We start from the raw sequence: 20,000 nt of genomic DNA, 5'->3' as shown, positions 1-20,000 counted from the left end.
GAACTACAGTATAAGATGGTCTGTTTTGATATAATAGTCCAGTCAAGATAACACTTCTTTTTATTGGTAACATGAACATTTGTCAATAATTTTCATTTCATCTAACGTGTTACCTTACTGGATTAGTTATTAAAGACATGGTTGCATAGTAAAGCAGCTAAATGGAATCCATCTTGCTTTATTTCATTTTATGCAAACTTTATTAATAATTGGGTAATTTGTAGTATCTGAATTTCAGAATGCTTAAAAAAGTAACAGTTTATGTGCTCATAAATGTAATATTTCTTTCATAAAACAAATAACAAATACTGATAATGTCTTCATTGCAATATTAAGATGGTAAACAATGTGGTAAAATTATAATTAAAAATTAATTGGTAATAGACTAGATTTTAAAGTTGTAAGGATTTTAAAAAATATATAAATTCATTAATATTAATATTAATAATAATTAAAAGTAAAATATAATTATCACATCCCATTTCTCTTATCAAAATCATGAGCAGGCAACTCCAGCCATATATTGTGTGTGTATATATATATACATAAATGAGAACATGTGTATAAAATAAGTTTTTAAAATTTAGCTATTTATTCTCATTTCCCTTCTGAGTCTACCTACAGTGATGGGAGATATTTGCTTATACCCAAGGAAATAATATCCTAATCTGCTTTCAAATACTAACTGGAATTAAAAGACCACATTGTCTAAATGAATGTGGATAAATAAAATACTTATACACTTATACAGCATTGCTGTTCTAAATGACAAGAAAGAAGAATAAAATTTTGAGCTGCATGAAAACTGAAATATATAAAGCTTGTTAAGAAATTTCTTCTAAAACATACATAACTAACAAGGTTATGACAAATAATGCCAAATGTCTTATGAACTGGAGAGTTTTCTCCCTCCTAGCACTATTTATGGAGAATTTTTACTTATTAATATTATAATTGACATTTTGTTTCATCTCCTGTCACTATACTTGAACACAAGTGTCCTAAGAGTCTATATTGATCTGAAACTAGCCTCCATTCTCCCTGTGGTTGTTGCTGGCTTACTGAAGCAAGATATTATTCCTGTGGTTTCAACTTTTACTGCACAGTGATTCCATTCTGCCACTGTGACTGAAAGAATTTGACTGCTGATCGTATTTTCTGTATTCGTTTCACCTTTCCCCCTAATCTCTGTTAGGTTCTGAGCTCATGCCCAAAGCGCTGTCCACCAGGATAGTGGGAGGCATTTGGTGGTTTTTCACACTTATCATCATTTCTTCGTATACTGCTAACTTAGCCGCCTTTCTGACAGTGGAGCGCATGGAATCCCCCATTGACTCTGCTGATGATTTAGCTAAACAAACCAAGATAGAATATGGAGCTGTGGAAGATGGAGCCACCATGACCTTCTTCAAGGTAAGTCTTCCTGGTTACCAATAGTGTGGCCTTAAAATGATTCAGAACAAATATTTCTCCATTCATGAATGTGAAGGCATAGCAATGTTCTTATTTGTCCAGAATAATCACCAACATACATCTCAGTGGTGCAGAAGTATATCTGTCCATGTATCCCCAAATATATTAACACCTGAAAATGGTAAGGAGTTTTTACTTTACAGGTATTCATTTCTTATTTGGAGGAAAATCTGCTCAAAGGTAACATACTTTTGTGTTTTCTTCTCCAACACGGTTTTTTTAAATTAAAAGAATAGACATTTTGTTAAATTTCATAACAGTAGATTCATACTCTACAAGCCTTGGCTGATATAGAAGAATAGAACTCTTTATGTTAAGAAAAGATCTACAGAAAAAGAAAAGAAATACAGAACGATGAAAGAGGGACAGAGGAAAAGAAAGGAAGGAATGAAGGAGCCCTGGCGTCAAAATGTTAAGCTGCTAAAGTCCATGGTTTGAATCTACCGACTGCTCAGTCTTCAAAAGAAAGATGTGTCATCTTCTGTTACAGCCTGAGACAGAAATGGAGCAGTTCTGTTCTACCATTAGTGGTTGCTAAAAGTCAAAATCAACTCAATTGTAATGGGTTTAGGAAAAAAGAGAAATACTGCTTTCCTTATCTATTTGTTCTTCCATCTAATATTCTGGGAAGTACAGTGTCATAAAATGAGATCCAATTTTCCACTTTCCAGGGTTTCCAAAGAAAAAGCCTAGTAGGATATTTGAATGGAAAGTGTGGTTGCATCAAGCCATTGGTTTATCCCCCTTCTACAATCTCTCTTTTCGCTCTTCTAGATCAAAGTAATCCAGATGGGAAGATTCTATTTCAGGCATCTCAATCACTTAGTAATTATTTTCTGTTTTAGCAAATATTTGCATGTACATACGTTTTATTTTGGGAAAATCATTAAGTATACATATTTTATTTCAAGACATACAAAAATGCAACTGCCAGTTAGAATGTGGTAGAAGTTGTAAACTATTTATTCTTTTAAAAATAATCATCTTATGCTCTAAAATAAATTTTATTAAGCATCAATTGAGTGACTTGTGGTTACCAAAAATGCCACAACACACTGGACACTTTTATAGCTGGTTCTAAAATTTAAAAACAATTATCAATTTATCAAAATTTTATAAAATTAATTTGTTTTAGGGGTTGGATGGTGGTATCCAGTAAGACTTGAAAATGTCAAAGAAAAATGTAGATTAATACTTCAGTTATGACCAGTTTAATTGTAAAATTTTTATTATTTGTGTGTTTATATCATGACTAAGATTTAATGAATATCTAATGATTTTATTTCAAAGATACCATCATTAATGATATTGATAATTCAATATTTTCAAAACTATGTTCTATATGGTAGTTGCTATATTAGTTGCAATTTATTAATTTTTCCCAGTAGAGTTATTAGAATCATAAGAGGTAGATTTTTTGGCAACATTTTCCCTTTGAAGCCAACTGTTGAAATTTCTAGATATGCATTCTAGTAATGACTTTTTAATGATTAAATTATTATATACAGGGGATTTTGAAGTTGGGTTTGTAGATGGACACAGACTAAAAACCTAATTAGAGTGAACTGACATTTGAAGTATAGTTTTCCTTTATAAATAAATATTTAAGAACTTAACTTGACTTCCTTTTTTCTGAAACATATGTTTTTAGCATCAATGTTTTTATATACAATAAGCAAAATTTGTCCCTAAAAAATTTAGTTCCCACACAAGTATTTTTTTTTCACATTTGTATAATTTTTAAACCTGTTGCCTCATCTTTTTGTCTTTCCAAACTTCTGGGGTTTTTGTTGTTGTTTTTTTTTTTTTTCACAATTCAGTTAAATTATTATTTACAGTGTCATCATTTTTACCAACCTTCCCTTTTCCTTGCTACTAACTTTTCTTCTTTTTTTTTCATCACATGATTTTCTTTTTCACACATGGGGGACCTCCAGCACCAATTATCAAACTGACATGAAACACCATTCTGCTTCTAGAGGCATGAGTTTTTCTGTGAATTGAAACTTTCTGAACTGTACACTAGTCACAATAAAGACCATAAAATCATAATTGCTAAATTAACATTTACTTTTTGCTGTCAACTTTATCACAAGGTAAATTTCTATTGTAATCAGAAAAATGTTAGAATATATATGTATATAATAAACATTTATTTTTCACTAGTTATCTCATGGCAGCTTTGTTGTTGCTATGTACCTTCAAGTAGGAATGCCTCATAGTTGACCCTCCAGTGGGTTTTTAGAAATTATAAATTGGCATTGAAGGAGATTAACATTTATTATTTATAAGTAACAACAACATATACAGACACCCTAGGAAGCACCTTTAAGATACTGACTTCTAAAGGATTTTTCCATCTCAGTTTTACTAATTTAGCAAAGCCCTGCTGTTAGCTAATTGATCTGGAATTCTCAGTTCCAGAAAATTAGCTTGAAGGATAATGAAGTTATCTTTCCACAAGCAGGAAGATCTAACTCAAGATTCTGAATATTGAAGGAGATAAGTCCTTAGTATTGCAAAGAAAACAGCAATGTTCTACAGTTTACACACTCAGCTTATACAGTATTTTATGCATATATTGGCTTCAAGCGGATCTTCCCCTTGCCTTTATTTTAACCTCCATCCGTAATACTTCTCATATATTCTCTCAAGTGTCAATTATAAAACTATGACTGTAAGATGAAGCTCTGGTGACTCAGTGGGAAGGAGTTTTGCTGCCAAACCAAAAGCATGCTGTTTGAATCTGTCAGTTGCTTCATAAGAGAAAGATGGACAGTCTCCTCCAGTGTAATTTACTGCCTCTGAAAACCCAGTGGAGGGTCGCTATGAATCACTTCTTGACTTGACAGTACAAAACAAACAAGTCTGTCTATACGAACAATAGTAAATTCTATGATGGCATCAATACGTTCTTAATCATATTTTGAAAATACAATAGTGAAGAGCTTAGAGATGTCATTAAATAGTAATGGAAACAGCCTCTTTCATAACATCTACAATAATCACCACATATCATAATGTCTTTTTTGCTGAAGACTTCTTAAATAATCTAAACTTTAAATTGAACTGTCCTTTGATTATTGCAATCTAAAGTTTAACTGATGCTTAATAAAAAATGTGTAGTCTCATATCATTGGTATCTACGAAGCAGTATGGTAATTTGTATTAAGGGAAATGAATACTTAAACTCTTTGGTCATTGATCTGTGTCATTTTAAAAATTAACATTATCACTTAACCTATAATTTTTTTTTTCTGAGAAGTAGCACACTACAAGGGATAAAAAGTTTTAAGTAAGCATTTGCAGTAAGCATATAATCCACTTCTTCATATAGTTTATATATATGGGACATTGAAATATGAGTGAAACAAAAGTTCACTAAGAATGTTTTTTTAAATATTTTAATTTATTTCTTTTTCATTTCAATGAACATCTACAGAGATATTGGAATTGCATTCATTCATTGTTGCACCTTTCTCCCCGCCCACCCCACCTCATGTAAGAGTGTGTTAAAGTGCATTGGTAGGATTGAGGATGTCTCATTATATTACTGTTTATATTAATTTGGGGTTTTTTTGTTTTTATTTAACTTTTTTTTATTGAGAAAAACATATTGGGGGTACAAGGAGGTGAGGGATGGGGGCAGAAGGGTGAGGATGGGCCAGGATGCAGTTGCAGAGCTGCACAGTTTTGTCGGTGGGGGGAGCAGGTGAAGGAAATGATGAGGGTCCAGTGGGGACCAGATGCTACAGAAGAATGACAAGCATTTTCCAATGGTAATTAAACCCACTGTCTTATTGATTTGGGAATTGGATGCCGACTCTCTGGCTTCTTCATGCTGAACAGGGGCGTAGATGTAAAGGGGGGAAGGGAGGACGCTTTATCACCTTACTGATGGTCTTGGGTTAAAGCTGCTTGCCTTCTTGCTCTGTTAGAAGATATTTTCCTGTCATTTGCTCCCCTCTGGACAGCAAAGTGTTTTCCCAGGTGGGTCCAGTGGGGATGGCTGGTTGATCCCAGAGGCTCCATCCTCCTTTGCTTCCTTTGCTGTCAGTTGTATTTTCTTTTTGTCACTGGCACTGGGTTTAGAGTTAATTCTGGAGTAAAACACAGTATTAAGGTTACCTAAAGGGAGCAAACCTAGAGAGAACAAACTTGTGAGTTACAAATAGAAGGGCTTTGAGGGTGTTGCTTTCAGGTTTACTGGGGGGGAGGGTGGCAGAAGGTGGCCTAGGTAACATTGGATACCCTAGGCATTCTTTTTTTTTCCCCTCCTTCCCCACCCAGGGGTCAGATGGCACAATCTGGGGACTGAGGAGCTCACCCTGAGGGCCGCAACGGCTCACCCCGAGCCAAGGGGCCGAGGGCAGCCCATCCCGAGCAGGGCAACACCCCCCAGGAGCTGGCTGTATACTCCCCCTCCAATTGCCCCTACCCCAGTCTGGTCCCCTCACCTGAATGAGGACTCTGTGTTCAGGGATAGTGTCTCCAATTCCAACACTGCCACTTTTATCCCCCCATAAGTGGTCATACTATATTTTGAAGTAGGTGTCACTGTCCTCCCCCTTTATATATGATAAAGGGAACCTGAGAATTGTGAACAGACTCCCCCTAGGTCTAACCATCAGAAGCATTCAACAGAACAAAGTATGTAGTGCATTTAGGATGTGGGTCCTCTTGTGCATGCTGCCACTGTTAAGGTCATCAGACTCACAGTGACTTTCAGCAATCCATTGCATAGGTAATCGTCTTTGTATTACTTTACAAATATATTCCAGATAAAATTCTAAAAAAAAAATAGTAATGGAAAAATAAAAGCTTCCTTTTTTGAATATGTCCTACAATAGATGTCCCAGAGCTAAAAAGGACACAAAACGTTACCAGCCAACTAGAATACTACATTCTTATTGAAATATAAAAATTAATCAAATTAGTACATAGAGATTATATACTTAAAAGTAACATAGCAATAGCCTGTACATGTTACGTTCTCTTTTGAGAAATTTTGTGCTTTATAGTACACAGTAATTCACATATTTTATAAATGATACTGCATAACAAAATCTCTGTGTAATCCATATCTTCGTCTTCCTAATAAACATAAATTCTGCTTTGCTTTTGTACTTAATGTAGTCTGCCTATCAGTAAAAATGAACAAATTTTTTAAAACTCCATTAGTTAAGTGTGTCCTTTTTTATAACGTTTAAACAAGATTCAAGCACATATTGAAAGAAAATATAAGTGATATATTGACCAACAGTAACTGGGGTGATGGGGCTATGTGTGTCAGAATAAGAGAGATTGACTCAGAAAAGGGAAGGGTTCAGAGCTATTGTGCACAGATTCGCTGTGAGTTACAGGTGACTCAACCAAACTTAACAACAACATCAAGTATCTCAGGTGTCCTGCCCAATTCTTCTAACCATACATATTGCATTTTATAATTGAATGACAATGATAAAGAAATCAGACAGATCTGAGCCTAAGTGGGCTTTGCTACCTGTCTACCAAGGCCACTGCCTATTGATAAAGATCTCTGACTGCTCGTCATTAAAGGGAATGAAAAGGAGATACACCCTCACAATAACTTTTTAAAATAGTAAATAGAGCTTTTCATGGCATCATGAGCATTAATAAGAGCTTAATAAATGTTACATATTATCATTTCTAGAACATATTACTACATTTTAAAATCTGAGAGCTCTGGTGGCCTACTGGCAAGAAGCTATATTGCAATCCCGAAGGCACTTGCTTCAAGACCACAAGCTGCTATGAGGGAGAAAAACGAGCAATTTCCTCCTGTGTGTTTAACTGCCTCTAAAAGCTTGCTGGAGCATCAACAACAACATATGCTGTGGTGGTGGTGGTGGTGGTGGAGGTTATGTGCCTTCAAGTCACTTGAAACTCATAGTGACCCTAAGTACAACAGCCCTAAACTCTGCTCTATCCTGTGCCAATTTCACTGTATCTGACACTCCCATCCCTATTACCCCAGTCACTGAATCAATCCACCTCATAGAGGGTATTTCCCTCCTGCACTGTCCCTCCACCCTACCAAGCATGATGTCCCTCTCCAAGGACTGGTCCCTCCTTACAACATGTTCTAAGTATGTTAGGCAGAGCCTCAGAATTCTTGCCTCCAAGGAGCCATCTGGTTTAACCCTTTCCAGGATGAAACTGTTTATTTTCCTAGCAGTCCATGGTATTCTCAATACTCTTCTCCAGCACCACAGCTCAAAGGCATCAATTCTCCTTCTTTTCTTCTTAGTCATTGTCCAACTCTCTGATGCATAACAAGTGATAGCAAAGACCATAGCCTGTATCAGACACACCTTAGTCTTCAGAGAGACACCATTGCTCTTCAGTACTTTGGAGAGGTCCCTAATAGCAGACTTTCGCATGGCAATACGTCTTTTAATTTCCTGGCTACTTGTGCCAAGAGTGTTGTCTGTGGAGCCAAGCAAATTAAAGCTGTGAACAATTTCAATCTCTTCACCATCCATCCTATTTAGCTAATTCAATATTTGATATTTATAAAATTCCTATTAAATTTTAGATTCAAAGAATGTGACTTTGACTTTTAGAGCATGAAATAGACTTAATTTGATAAATTTGCTTAAGCTTGTACTGTTCTGGTGGGATAGTTTATTACAAGCTGGACTACAACCTAAAGGGTTAGCAGTTTTGAATCTACCAGCTACTCTGAAGGAGAAAGATGGGTCATTAAGGAGAAAGGAAAAAACAAAAGCAGTTTGGTTTGGTTTGGATTATATTGCTAAACAACACTGTCCTGGAGTAAAATAAATTTAAATGTATAAGCCCAAGTTTCTAGGAGTGGGATAACTGACTTAAAACTAAATATGCATGTGTCATTGAGGCATTTTTGTTGTTTGTTAAGTAACATTATTGTGGTAATATATAACTAATAGAAGGCTTAGCAATATGTAAATTCTGTGACAGTGGCAAAAGATGCAAGTGTCAATGGTATATAGATTCAATTCCTATCCTACTGGTTTGCAAAGTAAAACAAAAACACATAAGTTCCAAGAAATACAGCTTAGAGTAATGATTTAATGAATATTGAATTAAAGAGTATTAAAAAAATACAGAGGAGGAAGTAGGTAGATTTTTGTAAGGGAATGGTAGAAAATTTTGCCTGGAACAGAAGAGTACAAAATGGAATCTAATGATAAAAAAAAGAAGTAGTGAATATTGCACTAGAGCTCCAAGAAGCTAAAGCAAAGGGAAGAAATCAACACATTAATGAACTGAATGAAAGATTTTAAAGGGCAGCATGGGAAGACAAGGTAAATTATTATAATAAAATATGCAAAGAGCTGGAGTTTTGAAAAATCGAAAGGGCCCAACTAGCTCGGCATTTCTTAAGCTAAAGAAACTGAAAAACAAATCCATGCCATGAATTGTAATGCTTAAGAATGCTATGTGCAGAATATTGAATGATTCAGGAAGCATTGAAAAATGATGGAAGGAGTACACAGAATCATTGTACCAAAAAGAATTGGCTGACACAGAAGAATTTCAAGAAACAACATTTAATCAAGAGGCAATAGTGATGAAGTGGGAAATTCAAGCTGCTCTAAAGGCACTGGAAAAAAATAAAGCCCCAGGAATTGATGGAATACTAATTGACATGTTTCAACAAACGGTTGCTTCCCTGAATATGCTCAGCAGGTTGTGCCAAGAAATCTAGAGGACAACTACATGGCCAGCTCACTGGAAGAGAGCCATATTTATTCCCAATCCAAAAATAAGGTGACCCAACAGAATGTGGAAATTATTAATTTTACTAATATCACACATATGTAAAATCCTGCTGAAGATTAATTTTGTAGATAAACTAATGAAAAGAAGAGGAAAAAAAAACAAACAAACAAACAAAAAAAACAAACATTGACAGAGACCTACCAGAAATATAAGCTTGGTTTAGAAGAGGTCGTGGCACTAGAGATATTATTGTCAAAATCAGATGAAACTTGCCAAAAGCAAAGAGCACCAAAGGAATGTCTATTTGTGTTTCATTGACCATGGAAAGGTACTTGACAGTGCGAATCACAACAAATTGTGGCTAACCTTGATGAGAATGGAAATTCCAGAGCACTTGATTGTGCTTATGTGAAACCTATACTCGTACCAGAAAGCATTCCTCAGAAAAGAGCAAGGAAACCCGCATACTGCTTGATTCGAAATCAGAAAAGAGTGCATCAGAGATGCATCTTGTCTCCATGTCTTTTCAATCTATATGCAGAACAGATCATTTGGGAAACAGACTTTATGAGGAGGAATGTGGCATCAGGATTGGAGGAAGCCTCATCAACAACCTATTATATGTAGACGGCACAACCTTGCTTGCTGAAACTGTGGAGGATCTTGCTGCAGAAGGTCAAGTACTGTAGTCTTCAATATGGATTGAAGCTAAACATCAAGAAGACAAAGATTCTCACTACAGGGCCAATTGGATGGAGAAGAGATTGAGATTTTATTAACAACTTCGGCTTGCTTGCCTCCACAGTCTCCACTCTTGATACCAGCAGTCAGGAAATCAAAAGACAAATTGCACTGGGAAAATCTGCTGTCAGGGACATCTCCTGAGTACTGAAAAACAATGATGTCAGCCTTGAGACTAAGGTGTGCCTGATCTAGGCCATGTCCTTCACAATTATTTGCTATGAATCAGAGAGCTGGACAAGGACTAAGGAAGATAGAAGAATAATTGATGAGTTTGAGTTGTGGTACTGGTGAAGAGTCTTGAACATAGCATAGACTACCAAGAAAACAAATAAGTCTCTCTTGCAGAGAGTGAAGTCAAGTTTCTCCTTTGAGAGTAGGATTTTGAAACTCTGTCTTACATATTTTGGACACTTGGCCAGAAAGGACTGGCCTTTGTACAAGGACATCATGTTCAGAAAGGAGGAGGAACAGCTCAGGAGAGGAAGACCCCAGATGAGATGGATTGATACAGTAACTGGGTAATGGTGGTTGATGTGTCAGAATCAATGAGAATGACTCAGAACAGAGCAGGCTTAAGAGCTGCTGTACATAGGGTCATTATGGGTCACAGGTGACTTGACGTCACATAACAACAGTGATGGTTCAGTGATAGAATGATATGCCTTATATGCAGGAGATCCAGATTTGATTATTAGTCATTGTTTTTGAATGTCAGTGTTTGTGAAGAATATTGAATATCTCATTGACTGCCGAAAGAACAAACATATCTGCCTTGAAGGAAATGCAACCTGGGTGTTCCCTAGTGGCAAGGATGGTGAAAACGTCATTGCACATATTTTGGACATTTTCAGGAGGGGCCCCTTAGAAAAACAAGTCAAGGAAGAGGGTAGTGAAAGAGAGGAATACCCTTATCAAAATTGGCTGACATAGTAACAGCATCAATGCGCTTGAGCACGGCAGAGAGTGTGAAGATGGCATAGGAAAGGGCAAGGCTCGGATCTCTTGTTTATAGTTTCTCTATAAGTTGAGCACAACACAACATCTACCAGCAAATACAACAACAAGCCCATTATTGCAGTCACTGTGTCAATCCATCTCACTGAGGACCTGCCTTTCAGTGACCTCCTACTTTTAACAATGTTATAACTTTTCCCAAGGACTGACCACTCCTGACATGTCCAAAGTACATAAGACAAAGTGTCACCACCCTTGTCACAAAGGAGAATCTTGGTTGCACTTTGTCCAAGACAGATTTTTGGTGTTGTTTTTTTTTTTTGTAGTCTTTATTTAGTATTCTTTGCCAACATTACAATTGCATGACCTCTTCTTTGGCATTTCTTATTCAGTATTCGACTTTCAGAAGGATAGAATTTAATTGAAAATATGATGGTTTGAGTCAGGTACACCTTAGTCTTTAAACTGATCTTGCTCTTTAGCCCTCTGAAGAGGTCATTGACAGCAGATTTCCCCAATGGTACTGTTCTTGATTTTTTGACCACTTCTAACACAGGAATTTATTGTGGATCCAAGTAAAAGTAAATTCTTAACAATTACAATCTTCTTCCTTCTATCGTGATGTGTGTTGGTGCAGTTGTTAGGATTTTTGTTTTCTTGAGATGTGATCCATATTGAAGACCATGGTCTTTGATCTTCTTCAGTAGGCATTATAAGTATCTAGTCTTCTTTAATAAATACTTTTAAATCTTCTTCACTTTCTACAAGCAAGGTTGTGTGATTTGCTAAAGTAGGTTGTTGATGAATCTTCTTCCACTCTCAATGTCCCGTTCTTTTTAATATAATCCAGCTCCTCTAATGATTTGTTCGGTATACAGATTGAATAGGTATGGAGAACGGAAGCACCTTGACACATACCTTTCCTGAAATATGTTGTTGTTGTTGTTGTTATGTGCCGTCGAGTCGCCTGCGACTCATAGCAACCCTATGTACAACAGCCCTGAACTCCGCTCTGTCCTGTGCCAATCGCACTGTCTCTGACACTCCCATCCCGATTACCCCAGTCACTGAATCAATCCACCTCATAGAGGGCCTTCCTCTCCTGCGCCGTCCCTCCACCCTCCCAAGCATGATGTCCCTCTCCAAGGACCGGTCTCTCCTCACTACATGTCCGAAGTAAGTTAGACGGAGCCTCAGAATCCTTGCCTCCAAGGAGCCACCCGGTTTAACCCTCTCCAGGACAAATCTATTTGTTTTCCTAGCAGTCCATGGTATTCTCAGTACTCTTCTCCAGCACCACAGCTCAAAGGTATCAGTTCTCCTTCTATCCTCCTTGGTCATTGTCCAACTCTCTGATGCATAACAGGTGATTGCGAAGACCATGGCCTGTATCAGACGCATCTTAGTCTCCAGAGAGACACCACTGCTCTTCAGCACTTTGGAGAGGTCCCTAACAGCAGACTTTCCCATGGCAATGCGCCTTTTAATTTCCTGGCTGCTGGTGCCAAGACTGTTGACTATGGAGCCAAGCAAACTAAAGCTGTGTACAATCTCAATCTCTTCACCATCCATCCTGATGCTGCCGATTGGTCCAGTGGTGAGAATCTTTGTCTTCTTAACATTGAGCCGCAATCCATATTGCAGGCTGCAGTCCTTGACCCTCTTCAGCAGGTGCTTCAGGTCCTCTTCAGTTTCAGCAAGCAGGGTTGTGTCATCCGCATAACGCAGATTGTTGATAAATCGTCCACCAATCCTGACCCCACATTTCTCCTCATAGAGCCCAGCCTCCCGGATAATTTGTTCTGCATATAGGTTGAAGAGGTATGGAGATAGGATGCATCCCTGGCGTACGCCCTTCCCAATTTTGAACCATGCAGTGTTCCCTTGCTCTTTTCTGACGACTGCCTCCCGGTCCAAGTATAAGTTTCGCATTAGAACGATCAAGTGTCCTGAAATATACTGTTCTGTATTCTCTTGTTCTGTTAGAAAAAACTTCTTTTTAATCTGTATGTAGATGTCAAAAAAGCACAATTAAGTGTTCTGCAGACTCCATTCTCTATAATATTAGCTGTAATTTGGTATTTTTGCCACAAATTAATGTCTTTGCATAGTCAATAAAACACAAGTAAACATCTTTCTGACATTCTCTACTTTCAGCCAAGATTCTTCTGAAGTCAGTAATGATAGCTCTCATTCAACAGCCTCTTCCAAATCCAAGTTGAAGTTCTAGTAGTTATCTGTTGATGTATATACTGTTTGAATAATCTTTCACAAGATTCTGTTCATGTGGAATAAGAGTGATATTATTTGCTAATATATATATATATATTATTGTATCACATTTATTTAAAATGAGACCAAATATAGATCATTTGGCCAGGTAATTGTCTTCCATATTTCTTGGTAGACCACACTAGTCCTATACTAGTGAGCACATCCAGAACTGAACTATATCTGTTTGCTGAAACACCTCAACTGGTATTCCATCAATTTCTGTTGCCTTCGTTTTTGCCAACGTCATTGGTGTAGTTTGAACTTTTTCCTTCTGCGCTGTTGGGTCTTGACTGAATGCTACTTCCTGAAATCTTTCCATGCTGACCAATTTTCTTGGTACAAAATACATATTTTACTTATATATTCTTTTGATAATTACTGTATCATTCAGTATTTTATCCATAGAATCCTTCAGAATTGCAAGTCAATACTTGAATTTGTTCTTCAGCTCTTTTAGCTTGAGAAATGCCGCGTATGATCTTCCTTTTCAGTTTTCAAACTCCAGTTCTTTGCACATTTCCTTATAATACCCTGCTTTATCTTTTCAAACTGTCCTTTGTAATTGGTTCAGTAGTTTTTACTTCAGGATTTCTTTCTTTTATTTGGGCTTCTTTATGTAGAACAGGGAGTGCTAGTGGCCTAGAGGCAAGAAGCTGAGCTGCAATCCCAAAGGGACTCAGTTCAAGGCCACCAGTTTCTCCATGGGAGAAGGATGGACAGTCTCCTCCTGTGCAATTAACTGCCTCTGAAATTTTGCTGGAAGGTCAGCTGTGGATCAGTTTTGACTTGGTGGAACAGAACAAAAACAACATGTAGAAGAACAAGTTTCTGAGTCTCTTCTGATGTCCATTTTGGTCTTCTCTTTGTTTCTTATATTATTACTATTATTATTATTATTATTATTATTATTATTATTATTATTTGAGTGTACCGTCAAATCAGATCTGACTGGTACAGGAAGAGATTGTCCCTCCTTCCCTGGCAGAGCATCTGGTGGATTCGAACTGTGCACCTCTGGGGTTGTAGTTGCAGCTCCTTGCTACTAGGCCACCAGAATTCCCCTGTTTCTTATCTTTTAAGTGACCAATTTGATTTCTATATAAATGTTGTTTTTATGCCATTCCACAACTCTGCTGGTCTTCAGTCATTAATGTTCAATTCTTCCAAAGCACCTTGAGATAGATATTTTAATTCATGTAAGATAAACTTAAAGTTGTACTTTGAGTCTCTTGGACATTTTCTAAATTGTCTTAAGTTTAAATTTGCAGTCACATATGAGTAATAGATTCATCTAGCTACATGTCCAAAGTACGAAATATCAACAGTATGAAATAGCCAAAGTATGTTGGCCTTTAACCTTGTTTGGACTAATGCTATTGAGTTTCTCTGCCATCTCTTCCCACAGCTATAAATTCTTGTGTATTCCATTAGTTGAAGTCCATGTATATAATCAGTTTGTTTTATAAAAAAATCTATTTATAATGAGTAAATTATTCATTGTAAAACATGCTGACATGTGGCTTAATTTCTGCGACCAAGTCCATATTTTCCAACTACCATTCCTTTTTGTTCCCAACTTTTGCTGTCCAGTGACCAATTATCATTAATACATCTTGATAGCATGTGTTGGTAGAAATCCTCAATTTCTTCATCTTTGACTTTAGTATTTTGCATACATATTTGAATAGTTATTGTAGTAACAGTTGTTACTTGTATGTGTGGGAGTCATATCCTGCTGCTAACAGCATTGTACTTCAGATTAAATCTTAACAAATTTTTTTACAATGAATGTGACACCCTTACTCTTAAATGTGTCATTTCTGGCATAGAAGATCACATGATCATCCAATTCAAATTAGCCAATTCAAGTCCATCCACATGCCTAGAATATTGACCTTTGTATGTTCCGTGAAATTTCTTACCACTTTCAATTTTCCTAGATTAATACTTAATACATCTATTTCCAATTATTAATAATAGTTTGCAGCTGCTTCTCCTCATTTTTGAGTCTTGACACATCAGCAAATGAAGGTCTTTATCAGTGTGAAAGCTTTACTCCATTCATGTCATTAAAATAGATTCTGCTTTACTAAAGCAACTCTTCCCCAGTTGCATTTTTAATACCTTGCAACCTGAGAGGCTTTTCTTTGGAATCTATATCTAGAAGTGTTCTTCTGTTGTTCATAGCATATCAAGAGTTTTTCATAAATGGAATGCTAGTCCTGTTTATTCTGCCTTAGTTTGGAAGCTCTGCTGAAAACGGTTCACTATGTAGTTACTGCTTTTAGGTGCTTCTGTTCTCATCATCTCTGACACACTAAAGCTTATTGCTGTATTTGCAGTATCAATCCATCTTATTGGAAAGTTCTATTCTCTGTTAACTTTCTGTCTCTCCAGCCATCATGTCCATTTCCAAAGAATAAATACATTTAGCTATATATCCAAAATATGAAAAACAAAGTTTCAACATCTTTGCCTCCAATGATCACTCTGGCTGCATAAGTAACTCTTATTCGTATCATGACAGCAGCAAACAAGTAATTTATGATTCGTATCATGACAGCAGCAAACAAGTAATTTATGATGGAAGTTACTATGAGACACACTTTAAATATAAATGATCATTTATACACAAGATCCCATTTCCACTGCTTCCTCTTAAAGCTTTTGCTGTCATCTGCTGTATATGCCCTAATCAGAAGAAAGTGTTGCTGCTAATCCAAAGGTAGTTCCTCTGTGGTGGTTCAAATTCACCAGCAGCTTCATAGAAAAATGACGGCCAATCTATTCCCTTCATAGAAGATTGATTTCTGCAATGGGCTTGAGTATTTCAGAGATGGTGAGGATGGCGCAGGAAAGAGCAGGGTTCCGGATGACTCTTTATAAGGATTTGATGGCATCTAACAACAACAAAGGATTTAGCCTAGCAGTAAGAAGGGGCACTGGCAGCCGAGTGGCATGAATCTGGTGGCCTAGTGGCAAGAAGCTGTGCTGCTCTCCCAAAAGCACACAGTTCTAATCTACCAGCTGCTCTGCAGGAGACGGATGGACAATCTCCTCCTGTGCGATTTACTGCCTCTGAAAACCCACTGAAGGGTCAGCTCTGGGTCAGTTTTGACTCAACAGCACTCAACCACAAGAAGTGCTTAGGATCTGTGTTGCTATCCCTAAGGCATGTGGTTTGGATCTACTAATTGCTCAGTGGAAAATGATGGGTTGTATTCTACCATGTTAGTAACTCCTTCTAAAGACCCACTAGAGAGTCCACTGTGAGTTGAAATTAACTGCAGACAACAAAAACAAAAGGTTCTAATTGTTAACAATTTCATCTACTTTAATTCACAACCAACTCCCTTAGTATCAACTATCAAGATCAGGAGACATATTACTTTGGAAAAATCTACTGTTAGAGACTTCTCTAAAGTCCTGAAGAGCAATGATGTAATAAAACTAGGGTGTACTTTATTCAAGCCATAGCTTTTCTAATAATCTCCTATGGATCTGAGAGTGATACAATGAATAAGGATGACGGAAAAATAGATACCTTCAAGTTATAGTATTGGAGAAGAGTGCTGAATATCCCATGTATCACCAAAAGAACAAACAGATATGTCTTGGAAAAGCTGATATCAAATGGGTCCTTGGCACAAAGGATGACACAGCTTCTTCTCACGTACTTTGGACATGTTGCTAGGAAAGGCTATTCTTTGGAAAGAGGCATCATGCTTGGAAAAGTGGAGGGTCAGTGCAATGGAATCAAGTGTGTCAGGCTGGTGCAAGATAGGATAGTTTCCAGATCAAATGTTTATAGGGTCACTATGAGTCATACTTGGCTTGAGGGAACGTAACAACAACAACAACTACTCAGTGGGAGTGCCAGCTATGACTTGGTTCTGACTCAGCAACAGTGAAATTACTTTTAAAAGGTGCTATAGTTTTTATAAGTTTTAATAAGTCAGTGCTACATATTAAATTTTTTTGTTAAGACAGCACTTCACCCTTTTACCAAATTATGTAGAGTTATTCAATGCTGAAATGAATTCCAGATTCACTGGTGGAATACTTAACAAATATTTTTAGATTAGAAAGTGAGACTAGTTACTCAATTGTGTTCTTTTATAGAGAGATATTAGAGATTATTGCTGGATTTATTTGTTGGGGTTTTTTGTTTGTTTGTTTTGGGGTTTTTTGGTCCCCAAATATATAATCCTTTATGTCAACTTCTATTTTGTTTACATTTTAGATGCTGGTCAAAAAGAAATTTATTTGGAAGTATAGTTTATGATGTTAGGAATGGGTACAATAGATTCACTTATCTGAGGGGGAAGTATTCTGTTTAGTTAACTAGCAATAAAAGAGCTGCTCTTTTTTTGTTTCTTTTTTTTAAAGTATATACTACCTCCTTCTTTAGAACTCAAAGTACATTTTACATACCAGCCTATTAATCTTCACTACATCCCCAAAGAAGGTAGGAAGCAATTATCATTACGCTCATTTAACAGATGAGGAAACTGGGCCATGGAGAGGTTAAGTGACTTATTAATTATAGATGTAATAGCCAGGGAATCATATTATCCACAATAAAGAATATATCCAAAGATATCATGGCTTCCCATTACTCAAAAGAACTTAGTGCAGTTGTCATTTTGGCTCACCCACATGACCTCAACTGTTTGATCATGTTATGTTTCTGAAATATTTGCCTTAAGTCATTGGGGCAGATTTGGCTAGAATACTCTCTTTATAAGCTGCCACTTGTTCTGATTTTATCAGTTCAGTGATCATGAAATATTAAATTATGCTAAGTTTTGATGCTTGAATTTCTAGTGTGGCATGCCTGCAATGACTACCTTGAGAACAGAAATGAATTTTGCTCCTTAAATAGAAGAACATAAGTTGAATTTTCTTTCTTAATTGAGGAATATAATATTTTTAAGTATTAGTTTTCTACATGTGCTTAGTAACACATACCATTTCATTATAGTTTTCTTATTTCTACAAAAACCTGTTGTGATTATTTTCATCTATTTTATTAAGGTGCTCTGGTTTCCTAGTTTGTAGGGAATTAGGCTGCTAACCCAGTGACTACACCTCCACTTGCTGCTTCAAGGTAGACGATGGACACTCTACTCTACTCCTGTATAAGTTACAGATTAATAAAACTCACTGGAATTGAAGTGGTTGGATTCTGGATGGTAGGTTCTTTCTTGTTTTAGTTGAAAGTTGGGTGTAAACTGGCTGTTTTTTAAATTTTCTGCGTGAGCTGATTGGATTTACTGAATTTAGTTTACCATCATCATTGGGCTGGAGCCTCTTGTTTAAGTCAGTCAGTACCTGATGGGCGGGCCTTTGTATTTGAAAGTCATCCTGCTGCCCTCAGACCTGGTGTTAAATGTGTTTGAGAAGAACATTCTTGTAAGTGGTATAGCACTATTCTGTCAGTTGGCTGTACTGAAATAACTTGGGTTTGCTGTGACACTGAATGTGGTGCTACTGCTACGTCAAATGCTATAATGATTATCCATGGTGGATAGGGTTTGGTAGAGATCTCAGATTAAAACAGGCTTTGAAGAATTGGCATCCATTTCCTAAACAGCATGCCTTTGGAAACTCTATGAACATTAGAGATATGACAATAGTTATAGAACAGGGTCTAGATCTTTTGTTCATAGGGTTGCAATGAGTCATGCTCAACTTGACAGCACTTAACAACAACAACAACATTAACAATAAATGTTGGAGAAATTACACTGTTGGAATTGTAAAATGGTACAACCACTCTGGAAGGTAGTTCGGTGTTTCCTCAAAAAGCTGAACATAGAAATTCCGTATGACTTGCCTATTCCACTGCTTGGAATGTACACAAGAACAAATTAGAACTGAGGGACAAATGGAGATTTGTCCACCAATGTTCATAGCGGTGTTATTCACTGTCACAAGAACATGTAAACAACCCAGATGTGCAACCATAATCAAAGGGATTGACAATTTACGGCATATTCACAGAATGATATACTACACAGTACATAGGAACAATGATTTTGTAAATCACTACCTGACTTGGAAGGGTCTGAAGAGCATTATGCTAGGCGAACTGAGTCTCATAAGGACAAATACTGTCTAAGACAATTATTGTAGAAATAGATACCTAGTAAAACGTGTATGAGGATCCAAGGTGTGGGAGGCAAGGAACAGAGGGGTGAGGATGGGAATGGGGGTTAATCATAGGGTCACACAATTTGATGGGTAGAGGGACGGGTGGATAAAGGAAATGAAAAGTTCCAGTGTGAAAAACAATGTATATAAACTTTGTAAGCAAATCAGTATAAAATAAAAATTTTACTTTAAAAAAAGAAAATTGAGTAGAGATTCAGCTATGAGTTAGTTCCAACCTGATGGCAATGATTAGTAGTTGTTATGTGCCATAAAGTTGCGTGCAAATCATCGCGATTCAATGTATAACTCTGAACCCTGAGCCAACCTTATTGTCTCTGACACACCTAACCCTATTACTCCAATCACTGAGCCAATCATCTCATTGAGGATCATGTCATTAAATAATCATCAAAACATGATGTTCCTCTCCAAGGACTGGTTCCTTCTTGCAACATGACCTAGTAGAGATTTCATTTAGTACATTGAAGCTCTTGCTGCAGAGGGTCAAGGACTATAGCCTTCAATATGGATTGAGGCTCAATGTCAAGAAGACAAAGATTCTCACCACTGGACTAATTGGCAGCATCAGGATGGATGGTGAAGAGATTGAGATTGTTCACAGCTTTAGTTTGCTTGGCTCCACAGTCAATATTCTTGACACCAGCATCCAG

The 20,000-nt window shown here is 36.9% G+C and overlaps 1 protein-coding gene across 4 annotated transcripts in view; it reads left to right on the top strand.

Moving 5' to 3' along the window:
• Window positions 1-20,000, top strand: part of GRIK2 (glutamate receptor, ionotropic, kainate 2) — a 1,103,729-nt gene that overhangs the window by 877,628 nt on the left and 206,101 nt on the right. For all 4 annotated transcript variants that reach the window (XM_006881188.1, XM_006881187.1, XM_006881189.1 and 1 more), the window contains one exon: window positions 1,196-1,413. In XM_006881188.1, coding sequence (XP_006881250.1) covers window positions 1,196-1,413 — 218 coding nt within the window. The remainder of the gene's footprint in view (window positions 1-1,195; window positions 1,414-20,000) is intronic.

Source organism: Elephantulus edwardii, unplaced genomic scaffold (assembly GCF_000299155.1).
Source record: "Elephantulus edwardii isolate Elephantulus edwardi_28Jun2011 unplaced genomic scaffold, EleEdw1.0 scaffold00013, whole genome shotgun sequence".
NCBI lineage: Eukaryota > Metazoa > Chordata > Mammalia > Macroscelidea > Macroscelididae > Elephantulus > Elephantulus edwardii.
Note: the sequence above shows the minus strand (reverse complement) of the source record. Positions and strands in the feature narration are given on the sequence as shown.